The sequence below is a fragment of the Balaenoptera musculus genome, chromosome 1 (assembly GCF_009873245.2).
Source record: "Balaenoptera musculus isolate JJ_BM4_2016_0621 chromosome 1, mBalMus1.pri.v3, whole genome shotgun sequence".
NCBI lineage: Eukaryota > Metazoa > Chordata > Mammalia > Artiodactyla > Balaenopteridae > Balaenoptera > Balaenoptera musculus.
The window spans coordinates 37,951,467-37,976,486 of record NC_045785.1 but is presented as its reverse complement, the minus strand read 5'-3'; the positions used below and the strand labels follow the sequence as shown (position 1 = coordinate 37,976,486).

Here is a 25,020-nt window from a genome sequence, read left to right as displayed (position 1 = left end):
GAGCCTGCACTCTAGAGCCTGCGAGCCACAACTACTGAGCCCACGTGCCACAACTACTGAAGCCTGCATGCCTAGAGCCCATGCTCCACCACAAGAGAAGCCACTGCAATGAGAAGCCCACGCACCGCAATGAAGAGTAGCCCCCACTCGCCACAACTACAGAAAGCCTGCGAGCAGCAACAAAGACCCAACGCAGCCAAAAATAAATAAATTAATTAATTTAAAAAAAAATTTAAACCCCTGCCCCACAAAAACACATACCCTCATATCTCTTTATCTGGTTTTATTTTTCTTCATAGCACTCAATACCATGACATACCATACATGCTTTTGTCTGTCCGTCTCTTTGTCTGCTAAAACCTACTGTATCTCCAGTATTTAGAACAGTGCCTGCACATAACAAGAACTGAATAAATACAGTATGATAGATGCATGGATGGATGGATGAATTTGAACAAATGAACGAATAAATGGAAGCAAAAAGACAAACAGAAATGTAGTAACTTGTTTTATGAAAAAATATGTAGTAAATGGTAGGGCAGAGACTCAACCTAGGTCTGCCTGACTCTGAAGCCCAGGATCTTTACTTCTATGCTATAATTCCACTTACTAATTTGGAGACACTGGAGGAATTACTTGCTGGGTGGAAGTGTATTTTGTATAATGACAAGATATCACATACATCTCGAAATCCATTTTTTAGTTCCTGTCCATTTTCATGCAACTACCAAATTACATGGAAAAGCATAACAATTGACAGCCTCCAAAATGACTGAACTTCATTTATTTTATATTGCTCAGCTATTTTAACATTATGCTAATTAAATGAATCTGACTCCCTCTCTAAAGACAAGAACACCAAACCAGCTGCAAACTCCAAATCTCTCTGCACCCATAATGTATACTAGTGAGAACATGCCAAAGGAAATGGGCCTTTATACCTGGTGGGCATACAGTAGGTTCTGCTCTTGCAAGAGCCATTCTGGGGCAGAAGCAAACAGGGATCTAAGTACAATACCCCTCTCCTTCTGACCAAGACTCAGAGGACAATTATAATAACTTTTAACTTTCCAGACTAGGCTACAAGGACAAGAAATAATGGGCTAAGTGGTAAGTCACTCGTTTTATTAACATCAGTTTCTCCACACTTACTACAAATGTTTAAGTATTGATTAAACTTATTCAAAACACCTTACGCTTTGTGGTTCTTAATTTCCTGTCTTCTCTACTTCAGATGCTAAGTCATGTTCTGCCTCCTACTGCATACTCCCTACGAAGACTTGCCCAGCTCTCTGAAGAAGAGGTACCATGGAGTTTCAATTATTTGGGGAGATGACTAAGCACAGAGATCAGGTAAGCCCAGGTAAGCCAGCCCCTTCATTTTACAAGTGAGGCATTTCAAGCCCAGAATTGATAGTTCCTGTTGAAACCACATATAACTTGTTAGTGGCAAAGCCTAGGTTAGTATCCATGTTTCCAAGATTCCTTCCAGAATAAAACTCTTTCTACTCTAATACTAAAGATAAAAAATACGTATTTTTCTGGTTTACTTAACTCTAAGTTTTCAGAATAGAGGAATGTGTCTAATTGAATCTTGTAACCTCAGAACTTAGATCAGTGCCCAACACACAGTAGCTATTAGTATGTATTTACTGAATGATCAATTGTTTAAATGGGAGTTACTTTATTAAAAAGTATTTCTGGCGAATCCCCTGGAGGTCCAGTGGTTAAGGACTGGGTGCTTTCACTGCTGGGGCCGGGGTTCAATCCCTGGTCGGGGAAATAAGATCCCGCAAGCCACGCAGTGCAGCCAAAAAAAGAAAAAAAAAGTACTTCTGATCTTTATTAATTAAATATTTAAAGGCAGTTAGAAAACGCCTAACTTTATCTACAATAAATAACCAAGAAATTCCTCTAGTTTAAAACTAAATTGATCCTGGGACTTCCCTGGTGGTCCAGTAGTTAAGAATCCGCCTTCCAATGTAGGAGACACAGGATCCATCCCTGGCTGGGGAACTAAGACCCCACATGCCGTGAGGCAACTAAGCCCACACGCTCTAGAGCCCGTGCCGCAACTAAGACCCGACGCAGCCAAATAAATAAAGATTAAAAGTTAAAAAAAAAAAAAATTCAATCAATAATAAAAAAAAAACTAAATTGACCCAAAAATTCCTCCAGTTTCAAATAAAAATCATTTTCACAGGATATCCTTCATTCTCAGCAAACTCTATTCATTAGAGGCACACATTCCTGGAAGAAGCTACCTGCCTCAGGCCTTAATTCATTTCACCTAACCTTAAGCAAAGGCAGATCTCAGAGAAGTTCCAAATAAAGGGAACCAAAAGAAAAAAAAAAAATGACAGAAATAATAGGAAAGTGACCAAGTACAAATATTTGCTGAATGTGATGCTGAAAAGCCACTCTCCTTCAGTTATGTATACCTACTCAGTGTATCATTCCATTAAGAGTCCTGGTAGCGCCCTTGCCCAATTTTTAGAAGACTCAGGACACTTGAGAACCTAGAATTGAGATCCACTGCTAGAAATTAATTTAAAGACAGAAATGTGACTCTTAAATAATGAAATATATCCAAATTTAACCTAATATATTTACAAGAATTCTGAAACTAACACATCTTAGATTAAAACTAAAAAATGAAGCACTATCACATATATTAAGTGATCTTTCTAATACCTATATATATATGAAAAAAAAACAGGTATCATGGTTTATCATTTTATAGATAAGGCAACTGAGGAGATGAAGCAATTCCTCTACATTACAAAGCTAATTAAGTGACATAGCCAAGACTGAACCCTAGTAGTTTGCTGACTCATAACTCCAGTCTCTTTATATCAAAGCACAGTGAGTTTTCATAAAGCAGCCAAAAGGATTTTACAAGAATCCCAGAGGACAATTTAATCATTGGAGCATTTTTACAAAACAAAATCCCAGGATGACAGTAACAGAAACACCATGTGTTTCACACATTTTTAAATGCATATGATACATACATAAAGTATACTTAATAAATAAATAGGAATACTGTCGTGTCCTCTCTATAGTCATGTCTCATACATGTCTGTGAGAGATTTTTCAAAGCCATCATTTTAACACAGCCCTATTTCTTTCGTGTTTCCCAAATCTTGCTCCTTGGCAAAATCACAGTGGCTGTGCTCGCAGGTGCAAAAGTACAGGCTCCCAGACCCGGACATGGAGATTTTAGTTTAAACGAGCTCAGAATCTGCATTTTAACTGCTTCTATTATTTAAATGTTTGTTTTTAATCTGAAAAATAAGCATTCTAGATGATTCTGATTAGCCAAATATGCAGTACTACCCCAACAAAAGTATTAGACAAAAAGCAAGCCAAGAAAACCTATGAAATTTAAATCCAGAGACAAAGATTATTAACGAATTTCCCCAGCCCTGAAGCCAGAAGAGAACAAACAGGTAAACGACAGCCCTATTCCAACCGTAAACCCAAACGTAGCTTTTGTTTGCCCCAACTTGTTGACCTCTCCCTAGTACCATGCTATGGGACAGATGTAGATGCTAAGAGTTTCAATTTTAACATTCTAAAAAAGCTTGATTCTACTAAAACTCGGTAAAGCCCAAAACACAAGCATAAGACTGTGATGGATATTTAAGTGGCAGCTTTCCCCCAGACCCTAGGCAAAAATTGACACAGAGAAGAGGATTTGGGGTGGGGAGTGATGAGGGAGAGGGGAGGAGCTGACCTAGTGAGAGAAGTTGGCTGGCCCACTGGTTTCACTGGCCCAGACAGGAGTCCACAGAAAAAAACACTCATGAATGAGAGTCCTCTGAGTGATACTGCGAACAGTCCCCAGGAGGGATTCCTAAGCAGGATATCATAATCATAATCATAATCATCATCTACTTACAAGCTGCCTCTTCTTGGAAGGCTCAACTCCTTCTGAAAAGCAAAACACAAACATAAGTTAGAGAGAAATAAGGACCCATCTGAGTCCTACAGGTCTGTACTAAATGTCCTAGAAGATTTATAGCATCATCTTAATAATGGCAAAAACTCAATATTTCTAAATAATAACCTTTTTCTTTGTCTCTCAAATTTTAGTGAAATAATAAGCAGTCTGGTTAACTATCTATCATCTCCTCATTCTTCCTTCCCAAAAGGAATGTCTCACGAAATACTTGCAGCACTTTCACCACTAGATGGAACCAACTGGCCAGTGAAGATTCCAGGTATTCACTGGGCCAGCCATCAACAGCTGATGAATTGTAAAGGACTCATATCATTAGTCAGTGATATGAAAGGAATGAAATGGAATATTTTCTTTAATTATAAAATATTTTTGACAAATAAATAAGTACAGAAAATAATATCACAAAGAGATGACTATACACACCACTGGCATGAGAAATAACCCTTGCAATAGCAGTTGGGCCTCTGTGACTTGTTTTCTAAATTTATCAAGTCCCACCTCCCACTAGTCTCCACTTAACAACTATTCTTAATTTTTTGTTTATCTTTTCCATAAGGGTCTTTATTTTTTATTACATATATCCATAAATTATTAGTATTGTTTTACACATTTTTAAATTATATACTTAAAACACTGTATATATTAATCTGCTGACATCAATCTACATTATAATTAGGAGATTCACCCATGTGAATATATTTCACTTTAGTTCATATATCTATAGTACAGTAGTCCAGTCTATAGATTTTTATAGTATTTATTTATCCATTCTCCAGTAAATGGAAATTTAATTTTCTTTCCATGTTTTTCTTCTCCATCAAAACAATGCTCCTTCAATAACAAAAAAACAAACAACCCAATCCAAAAATGGGCAGAAGATCTAAATAGACATTTCTACAAAGAAGATATACAGATTGCCAACAAACACATGAAAGAATGCTCAACATCATTAATCATTAGAGAAATGCAAATCAAAACTACAATGAGATATCATCTCACACCGGTCAGAACGGCCATCATCAAAAAATCTAGAAACAATAAATGCTGGAGAGGGTGTGGAGAAAAGGGAACACTCTTGCACTGTTGGTGGGAATGTAAATTGATACAGCCACTATGGAGAACAGTATGGAGGTTCCTCAAAAAACTACAGATAGAACTACCATACAACCCAGCAATCTCACTACTGGGCATATACCCTGAGAAAACCATAATTCAAAAAGAGTCATGTACCAAAATGTTCATTGCAGCTCTATTTACAATAGCCAGGACATGGAAGCAACCTAAGTGTCCATCATCGGATGAATGGATAAAGAAGATGTGGCACATATATACAATGGAATATTACTCAGCCATAAAAAGAAACGAAATTGAGTTATTTGTAGTGAGGTGGATGGACCTAGAATCTGTCATACAGAGTGAAGTAGGTCGGAAAGAGAAAAACAAATACCGTATGCTAACACATATATATGGAATCTAAGAAAAAAAAAAAAAGAAAAGGTCATGAAGAACCTAGGGGTAAGATGGGAATAAAGACACAGACCTACTAGAGAATGGACTTGAGGATATGGGGAGGGGGAAGGGTAAGCTGTGACAAAGTGAGAGAGTGGCATGGACATATATACACTACCAAACGTAAAATAGATAGCTAGTGGGAAGCAGCCGCATAGCACAGGGAGATCAGCTCGGTGGTTTGTGACCACCTAGAGGGGTGGGATAGGGAGGGTGGGAGGGAGGGAGATGCAAGAGGGAAGAGATATGGGAACACATGTATATGTATAGCTGATTCACTTTGTTATAAAGCAGAAACTAACACACCATTGTAAAGCAATTATACTCCAATAAAGATGTTAAAAAAAATAAAAATTAAAAACAATAAATAAATAAAAATGGGGGAAAAAAAACAAAAAAAAACAATGTTCCTATAAACATGCTGTACTTGCTTCCTCATGCACATGTATACAAAGTTTCTTGGAAGTATACACTTAGATGCGGCATGAACTGAGTCAGAAACTGCATCAGAAATTGCTCCCAGAATGACTGTACCAATTTACCTTCCCCCTCCAACACTTCCTAAGAGTTCTCCTTTCCAGACCTGTCTCCCAAACTCCTGACACTTATAATCAATTGCCTTCTCAACATCTCAAATCCAAAGTGTCCAAAACTGAATGTGTTCTCTCCACCAAAATGGACTCCAACCATAGCCTTTCCCCATCTCAGATGATGGTAATTCTATTCTTCCTGTTGTTCAGACCAAAACCCTGGACATCTGGACTCTTGTTTTTAACACACCCCACATCCCATCCAACAGGAATTCTTAATGGCTTTAAATTTAAAATACAGCCAGAATACACCATTTTTCACTATCTCCAAAGACTTACATGCTTACAATCTCTTAACCAAAAACCTTGGATTTAGTCATGTTTTAGAAATCAGAATTGGGGGTGGGTAATTAAAGTAATAGCATATATATATATATGTATACACACACACACACACACACATACATATACCTATATATATAATATATAACACCCTCAACAAAGACTAGGTCACCAACAAAATACATCAAAAACATTAAGATTTCTCCAGTAAAATGTATGACAGCCACAATAAATGTGATAAAAACTCTAAAGAGTCTCAGTTCAGTTTTGTCACCAGAAGAGTTCAAATTAGGTCAGGTTTCACTGCTAAATGAGTTACAGAATCTCTTGGGTTTTGCTATTACGATCTAAGCCACCATGGTACCTCCCCAGCCTCACAACTGTCTCCAACCGGTATCCCATTCCTTCTTCTAGCCTTAACCCACATGGTCTGTTCTTAACAGAGTGATCCTTTTAAAGGTCAGTAAGATCACAACACTCCTACTCAAAATCCTGGAATGGCTCCCCATTTCATTCAAGAATAAAAGTCAAGACCTAGATGGGTGAGATGGGTGAACCCACCACCCTTCCCCAGTATCTCTCTGACCTCCTCTCTCCCGTGCACACTTGCACATTTTGATCCAGCCACACTGGACTTTACTGTTTGTCAAACACATTCGGTATTCTTCTGCCTTAAAGCCTTGTGCTAATCTGTGCACTCTGCCTAGAATGCTCCTCTTCCCCAAATATTCCCTTGGCTAACCCCTACAGCTTTCAAATCTCTTGGCTCAATGTTCACCTGAGTTCTTAATGAAGCCTACTACCCTGATAGCTCTATATAACATTACAACGTATTTTCCACCCCATCACACTCTTACTCCACTCTGCTTTTATAACCAATACACTTACCACTTCTAACATACTACGTAATTTACTTGTTTATAATGTTTATTGTTCGTTTTCTGTCTTTCCCCACTAAAATCTAAGCTCCATGAGTGCTGGGATCTTAGTCTGTTTTATTTAGTAATGTACCTCAACGACTTAGAACAGTGACTGGCAAGTAGTAGATGCTCAAAAATTTGTTGAACAAATGATTTCACATACTCGCCAATTCCTGGCATTTGTTAGACTGTTTAATTTTTGTCAATCTAAGGGCTGTGATCATATCACAGTATGGGTTTAATTGCCATTTCCCATAATTACTAGTGAAGCTAAACAGTGTTTTATATGTTTATTGGCCATTAGGGTTTCCTCAACTGTGAATTGCCTATTTACAATCGTCCCTTGGTATCAGCGGGGGATTGGTTTCAGAAGTCCTGGCAGATACCAGTACCTGCAGATGTTCAAGTCCCTTAGATAAAACAGAGCCATACAGTACAGTTGGCCCTCCATATCTGCGGCTGGGGAGTCCGCCAAGACACAGGGTCAAGTGTATATCCCTGGCCTATTTTTCTATCAGGTTTTCTAACATTTTTCTTATTGAGTTATAGACATTTACCTAATATATTCTGGATACTAATTATTTGTGGATTATATTCACTGAAAATGTTCTCTCAGTCTTTTTATTTTTTTTAATGGTGTCACCAAAGAATTTAATTTTTATATCATCAAATCTATTATTCTCCTTTATATTATCTATTTTTACATATAAGAAATACATCCCTCAGACTCCACGCTCCCAATGCAGAGAACCCGGGTTCGATCCCTGGTCGGGGAACTAGATCCCACACACATGCCGCAACTAAGAGCTCGCATGCCTCAACTAAGACCCAGAGCAGCCTAAATAAATAAATAAATATTAAGAAATACATCCCTGACACACAGAGACATGAATACATTTACTTATATTTTCTTCTAAAAGATTATAGGTTTACTTTTCACACTAAGTTTGTGAATATACCTGGAACTTATTTTTGCATATGGTGGGAGATAGGAATCCCATTATATTTTTTTCTATAGGAGTGATCAATTATCCCAAGCCATTTATTTAGTGATATGCAATGTCAGCTCTGTCATATATTAAGTTTCCATGTACACAGGGGTGTCTTTCTTGACTATATTCTATTCCACTGTGCTGTCAGCCCCTGTGCCTATACCACGCTGTTTAATTGGTATAGCTTGACAATAAATCTTGATATTTGTAAGGCAAGTCCACTCACATTGTTATTAGTCCTCAAAATTATGGGAGTTATTCTTGGGACTCTGCTCTTCCATATAAATTTTAGGATCAAGTTGTAGATTAAAACTTGACACTGCACTCAATCTAGAGGATAACTGACACATTTATAATACAGACAACTGCTATATAAGAACATGGCAAATCTCTCCATTTATTTAGGTCTTCTTTAATATGTTTTAATAAAGTTTGATACATTTTCACATAAAGATTATACAAATCTTCTGTTATATTTATTTCTAGATAGCTAACATTTTCTTGTTGCCATTATAGTGTATTTTTTAACTAAATCAAGAGTTGTGGGCTTCCCTGGTGGCGCAGTGGTTGAGAGTCTGCCTGCCGGTGCGGGGGACACGGGTTCGAGCCCTGGTCTGGGAGGATCCCACATGCCGCAGAGCAGCTGGGCCCGTGAGCCACAACTACTGAGCCTGAGCGTCTGGAGCCTCTGCTCCGCAACAAGAGAGGCCGCGATAGTGAGAGGCCCGCGCACCGCGATGAAGAGTGGCCCCCACTCGCCGCAACTGGAGAAAGCCCTCACGCAGAAACGAAGACCCAACACAGCCAAAAATAAAAATAATAAATAAATAATAAATTAAAAAATTTTTAAAAAAAGAGTTGTATTTCATTACACCAGTAACACCATTTTCTTCCCAATACAATATGAAAATTTTCAAACACAGGAAACAGAAAAGTTAAAAGATTTGTACAGCGAACAGCCATATACACACCCACAACCCAGACTGTGCAAATGTTAACATTTTGTGATATTTTCTTTGTCACATATTTAGCCATCTATCCACCCATGTGGTTTTTAAAAAATATTTATTTATTTATTTATTTATTTTGGCTGCGCTGGGTCTTAGTTGCAGCATGTGGGATATTCGCTGCAGCACGCGGACTTCTTAGTTGCGGCATGCGAACTCTTAGTTGCAGCATGCATGCGGGATCTAGTTCACCGACCAGGGATCAAACCCAGGCCCTCTGCATTGGGAGCGAGGAGTCTTTTTTTTTTTTTTTGGCTGTGTTGGGTCTTCACTGCTGCACATGGGCTTTCTCTAGTTGCAGCGAGTGGGGTCTACTCTTCGTTGCGGTGTGTGGGCTTCTCATTGCAATGGCTTTTCTTGCTGAGGAGCATGGGCTCTAGGGTGTGCGGGCTTCCGTAGTTGTGGTGCACAGGCTTCAGTAGTTGTGGCTCACGGGCTCTAGAGCACAGGCTCAGTAGTTGTGGCACACAGGCTTAGTTGTTCCGCAGCATGTGGGATCTTCCCAGACCAGGGCTCGAACCCATGTCCCCTGCAGTGGCAGGCGGATTCTTAACCACTGCACCACCAGGGAAGCCTGGGAGTGTGGATTCTTACCCACTGGACCACTAGGGAAGTCCCTGTTTTTTTGTTGTTGTTGTTATTTTGTTTTTGGTTTTTTTTTAATGCATCTCAAAGTAGACTGTGGACATCAGTACACACTTCAGTATGTATATCATTAAGTAGAATTCAGTATTTGTTTACAACTTTTTCATGTTGGGTTTTTTTTTTAAGGTAAACTTATAAACGCTGAACTGCACAAACCTTAGGTGTACCAATGAATAAGTATGATAAATGTATATGCTCAGATAACCTAAATCCCTATCAAAATACAGAATATTTCCATCAATTCAGAAAGTTTCATCATGTCCTTTCTTGGTAAATCCCCAACAAACCACTATTCCCTCGCCCCAAGCAAATACTATTCCCATATTTTCACCATAGATTTTTTTTCACCAGAGCTTCATATCAATGGAATCATACAAGTATGAACCTCTTTATATAACCCCTTCTTTCACTCAGTATAGTGTTTCAGAAATTCATCCATGTGGTTGTATATAACAGTAGCAATATCCAATCATATTAATATACCACAGTTTATTTATCCTTTCTCCTACTAATGCACATTTGAGTTATATCCAGTTTTGAGCTATTAGCATTCCTGTAAAAGTCTTTTTAATAGGCCTATGTCTCATTTGTCTTGAGTAAATAAGAGTGTAATTGCTGGGTTATAGGATAGATGTATGTTTAGTTTTATAAGAAACTACCAGATCTTTTTCTGAAGTGATTATACTATGTTACACTTCCATTAACAATGTATGAGAGTTTCAATTGCTCCACATTCTAGCTAATATAGGTTACCCTCGTTAATAATATAAGAATTGGTCTACATTCATGCCAAGATATGATATCAGTATTTTAAATTTCAGCCATTCTTGTGAGTGTGTAGCGGTATCTCACTGTGGATTTGCATTTTCCTGATGAATAATGATGTTGAGCATCTTGTCATATGCTTATTAGCCATCAGTACATATTCTTGTATGAATTACCTTAAAATATTTTGCCCCTTTTATAACTGGACTATTTATCTTTTTATTATTGAGTTGTAAGCGTTCTTCATATATTCTAGATGCAAGTCCTTTATTAGATACTTTGATGAGTATTTTCTCCCAGCCTGTGGCTTGCCTAGTGAAGTTATAAGTGGTGTCTTCTTTTTTTTTTTTTTTGCAATGCCACATGGTTTGTGGGATCTTGGTTCCCCGACCAGGGAACAAACCCGTGCCCCCTGCAGTGGAAGCGTGGAGTCCTAACCACTGGATCACAAGGGAATTCCCGTAAGTGGCGTCTTTTTTTTTTTTTTTTTGAAAAAGACAGATTTTTCTTGTCCTCATGGAGCTTACAGTCTAACGGGAAGAAAGACAATAACTGAGTCATCACACACATAACTAAAGTAGTTACAAGTTGGGATCAGTGCTCAAGCAGAGAATAACAGGGGCAAGAGAAGTTGACTTCATTTTTATCAAAATGACACAGGCATCTGGTTAAAAAAAACCACACAAACACTATAGAACAACTTCGAATATAACATCCTCTCTCCTCAACCTTCAGTTCCACGAGGCTACTTTTAACCTTCTTCTTTTAATTCTTCTGCTGATTGACCTCTATTTCTCTAGATAATATGCTTCTGTCCTCTTTTCTTTTTTTAATTTTAGAATTTTATTTATTTTTTTACACTGCAGGTTCTTATTAGTTATCCATTTTACTTTTTTTTTTTAAACTTTGGGTTTATTTTATTTATTTATTTATTTATTTATTTATTTATGGCTGTGTTGGGTCCTCGCTTCCGTGCGAGGGCTTTCTCCAGTTGCGGCAAGCGGGGGCCACTCCTCATCGCGGTGCGCGGGCCTCTCACCACCGCGGCCTCTCCTGCTGCAGAGCACAGGCTCTGCATCGGCAGGCAGACTCCCAACCACTGCGCCACCAGGGAAGCCCCAGTTATCCATTTTATACATATTAGTGTATATATGTCAATCCCAATCTCCCAATTCATCACACCACCACCATCCCCCGCCATAAGTGGCATCTTTTGATGAACAAAAGTTTTTACTTTAATGAAGGTCAATTTGTCAGTATTTTTTTAATGCTTTAAGCATTTACTATTGGCCAGACACTGTTGTAAGCACTTTATCTGTATTTTTTTTTAATTTATGGCTGTGTTGGGTCTTCGTTTGTGTGTGAGGGCTTTCTCTAGTTGTGGCAAGCGGGGGCCACTCTTCATCACGGTGCGCGGGCCTCTCACTGTCGCAGCCTCTCCTGTCGCGGAGCACAGGCTCCAGACGCGCAGGCTCAGTAATTGTGGCTCACGGGCCCAGCTGTTCTGCGGCATGTGGGATCTTCCCAGACCAGGGCTCGAACCCGTGTCCCCTGCATTGGCAGGCAGATTCTCAACCACTGCGCCACCAGGGAAGCCCTGTCAGTATTTTTTAATGGTTAATGCTTTTAGTATCTTGTCTAAGAAAACTTTGCCCATGCCAGGGACACAAAAATATTTTCCTACATTTTATTTCCATATGCTTTATGGTTTTAGCCTTTATGTTTAGGTCCACATATGTTTATGATCCACCTCTGAATTAATTTTGGGGTAATATGTGAGATGGGGTTAAGGCTCAATTTTTTTCATATGCTATCCACTTATTCCAGCACCACGTATTAAAAACACTATCTTTTTCTCAACAGATTGCTTTGCCACTTTTGTTGAAAATCAAATTATAATAGAATGGGCTATTTCTGGCTCTCTACTGCACTCTACTGATCTATTTTTCTAGCCTATGCCAGCACCACACTTCCTTGATCATGTAGCTTTATATCAAGTATTGAAGTCAGATCATGAGGTGCTTTAACTTTGTTCTTTTTCAATATTGCTTCGGATATTCTAGATTCTTTGCATTTCCATATAAATTTTAGAAACAGATTATTCACTTTTACCCAAAAAAGGCCTGCTGGGATTACAGACCAATTTGAAAAGCAGTGACAGCCTAATATTGAGTCTTTATATCCATGAACACAGTATTTCTCCACTAACTTAGACCTGCTTTAATTACTCTAAGCAATGTTTTACAGTTTTCAGCAAAAAGATCTTGTACTTCTATTGCTAAGTTTATCTCTAAGAAGATTTTTTTAAATTGAAGTATAGTTGTTGTGTAATATTATATAAAGTTGTATATATAATATTGTATAAAGTTAAGATGATTTTTGAAGCTATTGTAAATAAAATCTTTATTTCACTTACCAATTGCTTGCTTCTGGTATGGGAAAGCAATCAATTTTTTACATATTAACTGTATATATTACAACTTAAATTCATTATTATAGTTGTAATGACTGTTTTGTACATTCCTTAGGATTTTTCTATATAAACAAGCATGTTCTCTATAAATAGTTTTACTTCTTTCCACTTTCTAGGATTGTCTGTGGTACACATCCTTGCCTTGTTTCTCATTTGATTGTAGAGGGAAAGAGTTCAACATTTTACTACTAAATATGATGTTAGCTGTAGATTTTTCATAGGCCACTTTGATCAAATTGATAAAGTTCCTTTCTATTCCTAATTTGTTTAGAGTTTTTATCAGTAATGAGTATTGATTTTGCCAAGTACTTTCTCTGCATATGCTGAAATAATCATATGGTTTTTCTCCTCTATTCTGTTAATGTGGTGAATTACAGTGATTGATTTTCTAGTATTAGACTAATCTCGCATTTCTGGGTTAAACCCAACTTTGTCAAATACACCATTAGATTATCTTTGCTAATATTTTATTAATGATTTTTACACCTATGTTCAGAAGGGAAAATGGTCTCCAGTTTTCTTTTATTATAATGCCTTTGTCAGATTCTGGTATAACAATTATGCCAGCCTCCTAAAACTGGCTGTGAAGTGTTCCTGCCTCCTCTATTTTCTGAAAGAGTTTGTGTAAGATTGGTGTTATTTCACTAATAAAACCATCTGGGGTCTGGAGGCTTTTATTTAGGATTTTTTGCCTATATGTTAATAAATAAGATTGGCCCTATGTACTTTTTCTTCTCAGATTGTCCTTGTCAGTTTCGGCTTCACGGTTATACTATCTTCATAAAATGTGCTAGGAAAGTGTGTCCTCTTCTTCTATTTTCTGAAACAACCTATGTAAAACTGGGAATATCATTCTTTGAACCTACATGACAGTTCTGGCTTCTTGAATAGCTTAAATAGGTAACATGAGGTGGATTTATATTTGGGGGCAATAACAATAAACAAAAATTCTATAAAATGCATCTCTGAATCCTCTTTAAACAAGGAAATGCATCCATGGAAATCCATCCCTTCTGCATTCCTTACCCACTTCTTGCACCTACACAAAAGCCTACATTTGCAAGATGGATGCCCAGGGATCCAGATCAGTACATTCTGTGCCAAGCTTTCCAGTACCATACAGACAGGCCTAAGGTAAAGTGGAAGAAGAACTGGTCTCCAATCAGATAAAGGTAGTCCAAGGAACAATGATTTCCCAGTTCTCTCTTTCCCAGATTATATTCATAGCAGGCTGAGGAAGAAAGCTGCATAATCAGGAAATTTGGCTGAGGTAAGAAGAGCATTCATTTAGGCAAATAACCATAAATTCTCTGACTCGTCACTTACTCTTAGAAAGTAGGATGGTAATATCTGACAATACATTACAACATCAGGTGAAGCCTGTCCCATCCAACCTTCTCTGACCTACTAGTTATCTCTGGACTCTCCGTAATCTCCACGATGTTCTGATTAGCATTCTGAACACATTCAAGTCTATCCCACCTTGAGATAAGAAAAAAATTTCCCTTAATTACTACATACCCCTCTTCAACCACTGCCTTATCAATTCTTTTTTCCCTTCACAGTCACACTTCTTGAATGAGTTGTCTACATTCACTGTCTCCAGTGTCTCCCCTTCTATTTTCTTCAACACACTGCAGATATCCCGAGACCTTACCACCCCATTTAAGCCATTCTTGCCAGGTTACCAATGGTCTCTATGTAAAGAACCTTTGCTGCATTTTTAGTCTACCTTTTCTTTTTTGGGCTTGACTGCTCAGCAGCATCTGACAGTATCATTCATTCTTCTGTTTCGAATGACTTTTCTATCCACGAAATCACACTCCCCTGTTTTACCTCTTATCACTACTTAAACAACTTCCTTCATCTCAGATGCTCAAATGTTGATTGTCCTTAAAGCTCTCCCTGGAAACTCCTCTCTACACACATTTTACAGATGATGTCAATATTTGTATCTTCATCCCAGATCTCTCTCCAACTATACAGTTGTATATAGTTTTATATACAACTACCTTGTCCTTAATACGTCTGAAAACTCAACTTATCTTTCTATGCAAACTTGCTCCTTCTCTGTTTTCCGTTTCAGTGATGGTACCACCAAACTCAGAGTCATTCTTGATTCTTCACTTTCTCTCACACTACACATCCAATTATTCATCAAGCCTTGCCAGTTTTACCTCCAAAATATCTACCTTTAGTCAATTTCACTTTACTTCCACTGCTATGTCTCCTAGTCCAAGCCAGCATCATCCTGTAACGTTCTCCTAATCGACCTCACTTTAGTTTTGTTCCCCTTGATTCTTAATGTTATATCAATGTAAATATCATGTAATAAGTATCTATTTTCTAAGTGGTAATATATGAGCTTAACAAAACAAATAATGCAGTCAAAAAGATCTTTTTAAAATGCAGAACTGACTGGGTGATTTCTCTTCTTAAAAACCCTTAATAACCCTTAACGGATAAAGTCTAAAATCCTTCCTGTAGCCTATAGGGCACTGCCTAGCTGCTACTGCCTTCCTCTCTAGCATCATTTGCACAATTCTCCAGGCTTGTTGGAGTTTTGATCTTTTAGACACACCATACTCTCTCTCTCACCCTCAGGGTTTCACAGCTATTGTTCTCTCTGCCTTTTCCTTTGCTCTTTTTATACATTCTTGGACCTTAGCTTAAACCTCATTTCCTCTGAGATTTCCCTATACACAGTTTCCCCAGCCTACCTCTATTTAATTCCAACACTTTACTATAATTAGTTGCTTAATTGTCTGTTTTCTGAGACTGACTATTAGCTGGAGGAGGAGAGATCATTCTTGCTCACAATGGCATTACTAGCACCCAGCACAATACCTGGCCTAGTAAGTACCAAATGAACGTCTGATGAATAAATCAGTGAATCAGTAACGTAAGTAAATGGTACTTACTATTATCACTATCATCATTATAAGGCTCACATAGGGTCTTGCTCATTTGGAGTTATATTGATGAAAACTGTCAATTGCAATTAGGTCAGCAAAAGAGGCTTTACTAGAGAAAGGATATACTCTGCTACCACTTACATTATTTACTGACAGTCTTCAGGATGGTAGCTATTCCACTGTTCATTTTCGTTTTGTTTTGTTTTTTTAAAGCTTTCAGGAGAGGGAAACAAACAAACAAACAAAACAAAACAAAACCATTACCTACCAAGAAAACCCACTTTTATACCATTTACTAAGTGGCCTTAAAAGGACCATTATTCCCAAATACAAGCTTTTCCTCCGCTCTGGCAGCAAGCATTCTGCTGGGATGCACAAAAACCTCCCTTTCCTGTGTAGCAAATGTACCATTACAACTGCTCTGGGCATTATGATGTTTTAGCTCCACTTATTCACACTTGAGTGTGAGTGTATCTTGAGGTCAGGGACCAAGGGGAAATCAGTGTATATGTAGCTATGGTGCGCCTCTGAAACTCTAATGTATTTCACTCCTCTTGTTCCATTAAATTCAGATGTCCTCACCCTGAGAACAGGTTCCAATGACAAAATATTTACATTATACAATCATATTAAGAAACATGGAAAAGAGCACAAAATTTTAAGTTAAGAAAACTAGGTTCATGTTATGGCTCAATAACATATAACTTCTGTGGCCTGGGATTTCACCTACCTCTAAAGCTCAGACATAGTGTTTATAAAGGTCAAATAAAACAATGTATACAAAAGTATTTTATTCTATAAATTGTGACACAGATGATATGTGTTGTTCTCATATGAGTTTGAAGAACAGTAAAAAGAGGTTGATGATCCTAACAGGATATTTCTACATGGCATAAAGAACTCAGGGCTCAGAGTCAAAAAAATATTTAAACACAGTTCTACTGTTTACTTTGCTCATAAATCCTGGTCAGTCGGGCTTCCCTGGTGGCGCAGTGGTTGAGAATCTGCCTGCTAATGCAGGGGACACGGGTTCGAGCCCTGGTCTGGGAAGATCCCACATGCCGCGGAGCAGCTGGGCCCGTGAGCCACAACTACTGAGCCTGCGCGTCTGGAGCCTGTGCCCCGCAACGGGAGGGGCCACGATAGTGAAAGGCCCGCGCACCGCGATGAAGAGCGGTCCCCGCACCGCGATGAAGAGTGGCCCCCACTTGCCGCAACTAGAGAAAGCCCTCGCACGAACCGAAGACCCAGCACAGCCAAAAATAAATAAATAAATAAATAAATAATTAAAAAAAAAAAAAAAAAAAAAGAATTTAAAAAAAAAAAAAAAAAAAAAAAAATCCTGGTCAGTCATTAAGCCTTTCTAAATCTAATTTTTCTTATCTGCACACTGAGATAAAAATACCTATTTTGCCTATCTCATAAAAGTTATTCCAAGGCTACAATAAGAAAACACATTTAAAAGCTTAAGGTTTTCATAAAAAAGATGCTCCATATCATATGCCATCAGAGAAATGCAAATCAAAATAATAACGAGACAGTACTACACACCTATAAGAATGGACAAAATCTGGAACACTATAACACCAAATGCTGGTAAGGATATGGAGCAACAGGAACTCTTATTCACTGCTGCTGGGAATGCAAAATGGTACAGCCACTTTGGAAGACAGTTTGGCAACTCCTTACGAAACTAAACATACTCTTATTTTATGACCCAGCAATTGCACTAGGAGCTGAAAACTTATGTCCACACAAAAACTTGCACATAGATGTTTGTAGCAGCTTTATTTATAATTGCTAAAACTTGGAAACAATCAAGGTGTCCTTCAGTAGATAAACAGATAAATAAACTGTGGTATATCTAGACAATGGAATATTATTCAGCACTAAAAAGAAATGAGCTATTGAGCCATGGAAAGGCATGAAGGAAAATTAAATGCATATTACTAAATGAAAGAAACCAATCTGAAAAGGCTACATACTGTATGATTACAACTATATGATGTTCTAGAAAAGGTAAAACTATGGACACAGTAAAATGATCAGTGGTTGCCAGGGGTGGGGGCACGGGGAGATGAACAGGCAGACCACAGAGGCTTTTTAGGGCAGTGAAAATACTGTGTACGATATTATAATTATGGATATATGTCATTATACATTTGTCCCAACCCACAGAATATATAACACCAAGAGTGAATCCTAAAGTAAACTAAGGCCTTTGGGTGATTATGATGTGTCAATGTAGGTTCATCTTTGGTTAAAAAAAAAAAAAAAAGTACCATTCTGGTGAATGATATTGATAATGGGGGAGGCTATGCATGTGTGGGGGCAAAGAGTATATGAGAAATATCTGACCTTCCTCTCAAATTTGCTGTAAACCTAAAATTGCTCTAAAAAAAAAAATACGGTCTTTAACCACCCCCCCAAAAGAAGCTTAGGACTTGACAGTCTGGATTATCATTAATACTAATAAGTTGCATTTTTCTAATCTGACCCACCTCCAACAAGGTTTAAACGCTAATGGATGAATTGCTGACTCTGCTCCCAAAACTCAAGGATATATTGTTTAGAGTCTCTAAAATTTTCATTACTGTGTTGGATCCCTCAAGTTGACATATTTTGACACTGTCTGCCAAAAATGATATATCTCTCTTTTCTTGAACTATATTCTGAAGCTGCAAAGAAAGCTGTACATACTAAATTCTAGAGAAACAACCACTCACTCCCTTTCACTTGTCCACAAAACAAACTTCTAAAGGTATTACATACAAAATAAGATGGTGCTCTTCACATGAGGAATCACTATCTATATGCATTACTCATTATTCACAATGACTAAACCCATAAAATATTTCCAAAGAAAAGACAAAGGCCAAGTGTCTAAAGGCAACAACCACTACCCCCACAAGTAAATATGCAAGCCAAGAGTCACAAGGCTGGTGTTTGTCCTTTATATCAATAGCCACCAGCATGGAGATGACTGTGGGTTAAAACTATCTCTGCCTGAGACAGCTCCCAAACTGAGTCTCCCTCACCACATTTTCTATTTGAATTCTCACTTATATTTATTTATTTATTCATTCATTCCTCTCCCACTGAGTAGCTGCACTCTTCCCAGAAAAGGAAATTAACAGCCTTTAAGAAACATAACTCAATCTTCCACTCCACTGGAAGTGGATAGAGGGTTGGGTTTTGGAGACAACTTCTCAACTAACATATAAAAGCAAGGCAGGGGTTGGGAGGTGGGGGCATTCTCCACAACTGAAAGACTAGATATCTCTTTATAGAACTTGTCATTAAACCCATATAGTGTGCCTAACATAAATAACACTGTTTGGGGTGAGAGCAGGAGTGGAGAACAACACTCTAGGGGCCACTCAGAATCCACTGCTGATGAAACTACCATCCTATACTTCGGTGACCAACTGGATGAAAGAAGACAACAAATACTTTTTTACTCTTGTTGAAATACATTATAAATACAGAAAAATGCACATAAGCATACAACTCAAATTTTCACAAACTGAACACACTAGTGTAACCAACAGCCAGATTTTTAAAAAATGAATTATTATCATCAATCCAGAAGCATCCTCATGTCCCCTCTTCCAGTCACTACCTACACTCCCCAGGAAAACCATCTTCTTGATTTCTAAACTTTATAGGTCAGTTTTGCTGTTTTGGCATTTTCTTTACACAGAATATAGAGTATATACTCTTCTTTGTCTAGCACTTGTGTTCAACATATGCCCAGTTCGAGTCCCAGAAGGCAAAAAGTAAATGCAGATGTTAACAATATCTGAAGAGATAATGGCTAAGAAATTCCCAAAACTGATAATAGAAATGAATACACAATATATAGGAAGCATAATGTACCCCAAGTAGGATTAATTTTTTAAAAATCTAGACCAGGTAAATGATAGTAATATTGAAAAACACCAGGGACTTCCCTGGTGGCACAGTAGTTAAAAGAGTTCGCCTGCCAATGCAGGGGACACGGGTCCAAGCCCTGGTCTGGGAAGATCCCACATGCTGCGGAGCAACTAAGCCCGTGTGCCACAACTACTGAGCCTGCGTGCCACAGCTACTGAAGCCCGCGCACCTAGAGCCCGTGCTCCACAACAAGAGAAGCCAGTTTCTTTCTTCTCCACAACAAGAGAAGTTAGTTTCTTTCAGATTGGTTTCTTTCAGATTGTTCAGAGAAGAGAAGAACAAGTTGCGCGCCGCAACAAAGAGTAGCCCCTGCTTGCTGCAACTAGAGAAAGCTCACGTGCAGCAATGAAGACCCAACGCAGCCAAAAATAAATAAATTAATTTTTTAAAAATGAAAGAAAAACACCAAAGACAAAAATAAATCTTAAGAGACAGAAAATAAGATCCATAACCTTCAGTGGAATGACAATTAGAGTATCAATATATTTCTCAATAGCAATAATGGAAACCAAAAGATAGCTGAATAATATGTGCAAGTGTGAGAGAAAATGACTATCAACACAAAACTGTGTACTTATACAAACCATCTTTCAAGGTCAAAAGTATTTAAAACAGACATTTAAATAAATATAAGTATTTACTACTAACGTAACTATACTAATGTCTAAATGACATACTTTAGGAAGAAGAAAAATGATCCCAGGAGGAAAGTCTAACACCCAAAAATGAATATTGACCAAGAAAACTAGCAAAGATACATAAATCTCAGTTAAGTACTGACTGTATAAAATAACAATAGAAATATCCAACTTGTGGAATTTTTAAAAAAGAACTAAAATACTGGACAAAAATAGCATGTACGTTTGGAGGGGGTGATGAGAAGGAAGGAGTCCTTGTGTTGTTCAGGAGGGGGTTAAAATCTGAATTTGTTCTAATTCACCAGTAGAGTTAGAAAAATCAAATAAGAACACAAGCCAAAAAACTCTATCAATATTTTTAAATGGCAAAGAAGAAAAGGAGCTGTAAGGCATGGAAATGCAGGACATGTTATGTAAGAAATAATATGGCAGAAACAGTTCATAACAAATGTAAACAGACAAATTCACCAGTTTGCCCAGGGGGTGGGGGGTGGGGGTAGTGGTAACTTACTGATTGCCATTTGCAACAGACACCCCAAAAGCAAAACTACATTGGAATGGTTGGGATAGTTGGTCTTAGAAAAACTAACAAAACAGATCTCAAATGATACAGAAAGGAAACACATCAAACTAGTAGACCAACTTATTAAAAGAAAAGCAAAGAATCAAGGGAACAGAGATCTTCAAGACATTAGAAAAAGAAAAGGAGGAAAGCTAAGAAAGACAGAGGTCTTTAATTGAGACATATATATTGCAAACTCAAATACTTTCAGAGGCCAGTAAGGTAATATAATATATTTCATCAAATCTGAAAAAACTACTAATTTCAAGGGATGTCATTATTTTAGGTATCAGAAAAAAAAAATTGTAAGCAAAACAAAATAACCACTGCCAGTTAAAGTATAACACACCATCAAAAGTAACATACTATAACTTCAGAGCTGTTAAAAAGTAAAAAGATGGGAGCCTTAGAAATGATAAAATAGAGTAAATGTATGAAGCAACAAAATATAAAATGAGAAAGGATTGGTGAGGCCTGTATTGGTCAATTTTTCTTAAAATCTCCAAAAGTAGTTAAATAAAACACATCTACAGGAAGTGGTTCACAGTCCTCCAAATTGTGATCTTCACACAGGAGAATACAAGAATTTAATTCAGAGATGATAAGGGGTTGTAATTTTAGAATATCATAAGATTTCTATGTGAAACAACTCCACGTATAAAAATATGCACTGCTTAGGGAAAATATGCTGTTAAAAAAGAGCAAAGAGAACTCTAAAGATCTGAAGCTGCTTCGATTATCCTTTTCTGCAAAGATGTTGAAATTATCCATGATGACATTAGTTGTTACATGGGGATGATGACCAGAGGTTGATAGGTAAAGAAAGGAGAGAACAACATTCAAGAATGGGAAACTTCTGAAGAAGATAAATGAATATGGAAAAAATAATCCAAAAAAAAGTGTGGTTTGGCTGTAACATAGGAGTATACTATAGAGCACAGAGGAAAAAAAGGAAGTATACAGATAAATCACTCAATTTTTAAAGCCATCTAATTTACTGACATGAAGAAAATATTCATCAGCTTGGTGCTTTGTGACCACCTAGAGGGGTGGAATAGGGAGGGTGGGAGGGAGACGCAAGAGGGAGAGGATATGGGGATATATGTATACATATAGCTGATTCACTTTGTTATACAGGAGAAACTAACATTGTAAAGCAATGATACTCCAATAAAGATGTTAAAAAAAAAAAAGAGAAGAAGAAAATATTCAGTGGTACTAAGAATTGAAGAGTACAAATTGCAATTTTTCTTATTTTATCAAACTTCCCACAAAAAGAATAACGGGGACTTCCCCAGCGGTCCAATGGTTCAGATTCTGCCTTCAAATGCAGGAGGCGCGGGTCCTATCCCTGGTCAGGGAACTAAGATCCCACATGCCTCGGGGTGTGGCTAAAAATTAAAAAACAAAAACAAACAAACAAACAAAGACGAAATTTAGAGCATCAGGAGGAAATCATTAGGTTACATGCTTATTCACATGTTGTTATCTTTTTAAAAATGAAATAACTTTCAAAAAGAATGTTTGAAATCTAGCTGGTTCTTGAAGTTTGTTTTTAATAAATATTATACACACATTCCTTTTTGGTTTGTTTTTTTAATTTTGTTTTATTTATTTATTTTTGCATTTTGGCCGCGACGTGCAGCATGCGTGATCTAGTTCCCTGACCCTGCATTGGGAGCACAGAGTCTTAACCACTGGACCACCAGGGAAGTCCCCAAGATTCTGTTTTTAAGGACTAAAATCTAAACTGAATTGCATCTTGTACGGTGATCATAATTTATTCGGATAGTCATAATTTTCAAAATTAAAAAAAAAAATCCCAAGAAAGCTTTGTCAACAATACCTCCCAGTATGCACTATGCTGTCATATGTTCTCCAAAATAATGATTAAGTACCCCTGAATGATGGCACTTTTAAGCATTTTCACTTTTCAACATCAAAGGCAGAGAAGCGGAGAAGACACATTGCACAGTTTTTGCCTGAAGGCAGTAATTTTATCAGCAGAGCATATTCTCAGTTCAGAATCTGGGCTCTCTATACAATGAAGACCAATTACTTTGTCTGCCTTATAGGCAAATACTTACTTAATGTAGAAATGATGGCGCTAAGAGAATTGATAATAAGAGTTTGTTTATGGTGGTCAGGTGACCCTTCAAAGTTAAAATAATCTCCCATAAAGTTGACTGGGAAATAGGGCAAATATAAAAGCACCTTCTTCCATTCACAAAGGACTGCAGTCTCAAATATCTCACACTGCAGATGCTCCAAAAGTAGCAGTAGGATGAGAGCCAATTTTTACCATATGGAAGACCCAAACCTCAACTGCTCTTCAAGTAAAATGATGTCGTCAATCCCTACACAGGATGGAGACTCCTCCAGTTTTAAGGGAACATGCTCACAGAATCTCCCAGAGGTTTAAAAGGACCCAGGGATGCTGTAGTGTGTGAATGTGCAGGCTGAAACCACTACAGATCTTTTTCTAATAAGTAGGAAGCCAGTTTGAAAAAGAAGCCAATATACAGCAGAGAAGCTGAGCAAAAGACTCTAGATTACCCAACTCTGAAACCCATCCAACCTACGGATACACCTGAAAATGCAGATAACACCTACTTGTCATCAACGTCATAATGATTGACTGAGATGATGTATAGTCTAACAATGAAGGAAACAAAACAGGCACACAATGAATGCACTATTTACTATACTGATACCTCCCAGGAAACCTAGCAAAGAAAGCTGGGTGATCAAAGAAGGGTGTATCTTGGCTGATTTTCTGGAAAACTTTTAGGAAGTCTAACTTATTCACCAAAAAGCTATTATTAAGGCCCATATATTCATTTGGATTTTCATCTTCTAACCTGAGGTAACCCAGTAGATTATCTGTACCACTGGGTACACTTTAGCTTTTGTGTTTATGTACACAAATCTAAAACCAACTTTCAAAGTTTTACGTTAACAATTTACCTGTTTAAAACAAATAATCTAAACTTCTGCTTTTCAAGCATTACTTCTATTTCGGCATGTTCCAATGCAGTCTTCTGGAGAATAAACTTGAAAGTAAAAAAAAAAAAAAAAAAAAAATGGGGTGGAAAAAAGAGGCTGTATGAAAACACTTTCCAGTGCTATGTAATCTGGCAATTTGGAACTCCTGCTAGATAGAAACAAGAAAGGAAGGGCATCAGTAAACAGGGTAATGGATACTAGAGACTGACTCAGTCACTAGGGAGAAAATATTTAATTGATTTAGCACAAAACAGGCACAATAACTAAAAATATTTCCCATTCAACAAATAGAATTCCCTTTCTGAATCCTGGAAACTAAAGAGAAATAAAGAGATAAATAGGCAATGCAATTAAATGTGCTTACAGAGCCGGCCATTTTCTATTAACAGCTACTTGAACACACAACACTATTTATCAGAGGTCTTCTGAGTACTATATAACAATTTCACAAAATACTCCCAGGAAATCAAATGACAAATCTCATGGAACCAATTGTACTAACAGGAGAAATTAAAATAAGGCTTTGACTTTGAAAGCCCAGTCATCCTGGACAACTGCTGAAGATGCAGTGGGTGCTCCCAGTAGGCTCTGAATGTTTTCAATGCCATTAACTAGAAGCACAAATAAGAAGAGCTACAAATATCATTTGTTTAAATTTTACCAATCCTATACATTTTCTTTCTGAGCACTTTAAAGAAACCAAAACAATGTTAATTCAGGATGATTAAAAAGACCCTAGGTGCTTTGTCAAAAAGTGCTTTACAAATGTCAAACAAACAAAATAAAAACAAGAGAAATAGCTATATTTCATGA

The 25,020-nt window shown here is 37.5% G+C and overlaps 1 protein-coding gene across 6 annotated transcripts in view; it reads right to left on the bottom strand.

Annotated features, from left to right (window-relative positions):
* The window catches only part of MAST2 (microtubule associated serine/threonine kinase 2), a 210,179-nt gene that overhangs the window by 111,983 nt on the left and 73,176 nt on the right, over window positions 1-25,020 (bottom strand). For all 6 annotated transcript variants that reach the window (XM_036857653.1, XM_036857668.1, XM_036857658.1 and 3 more), the window contains exon 4: window positions 3,905-3,936. In XM_036857653.1, the coding sequence (XP_036713548.1) occupies window positions 3,905-3,936 (32 nt within the window). The remainder of the gene's footprint in view (window positions 1-3,904; window positions 3,937-25,020) is intronic.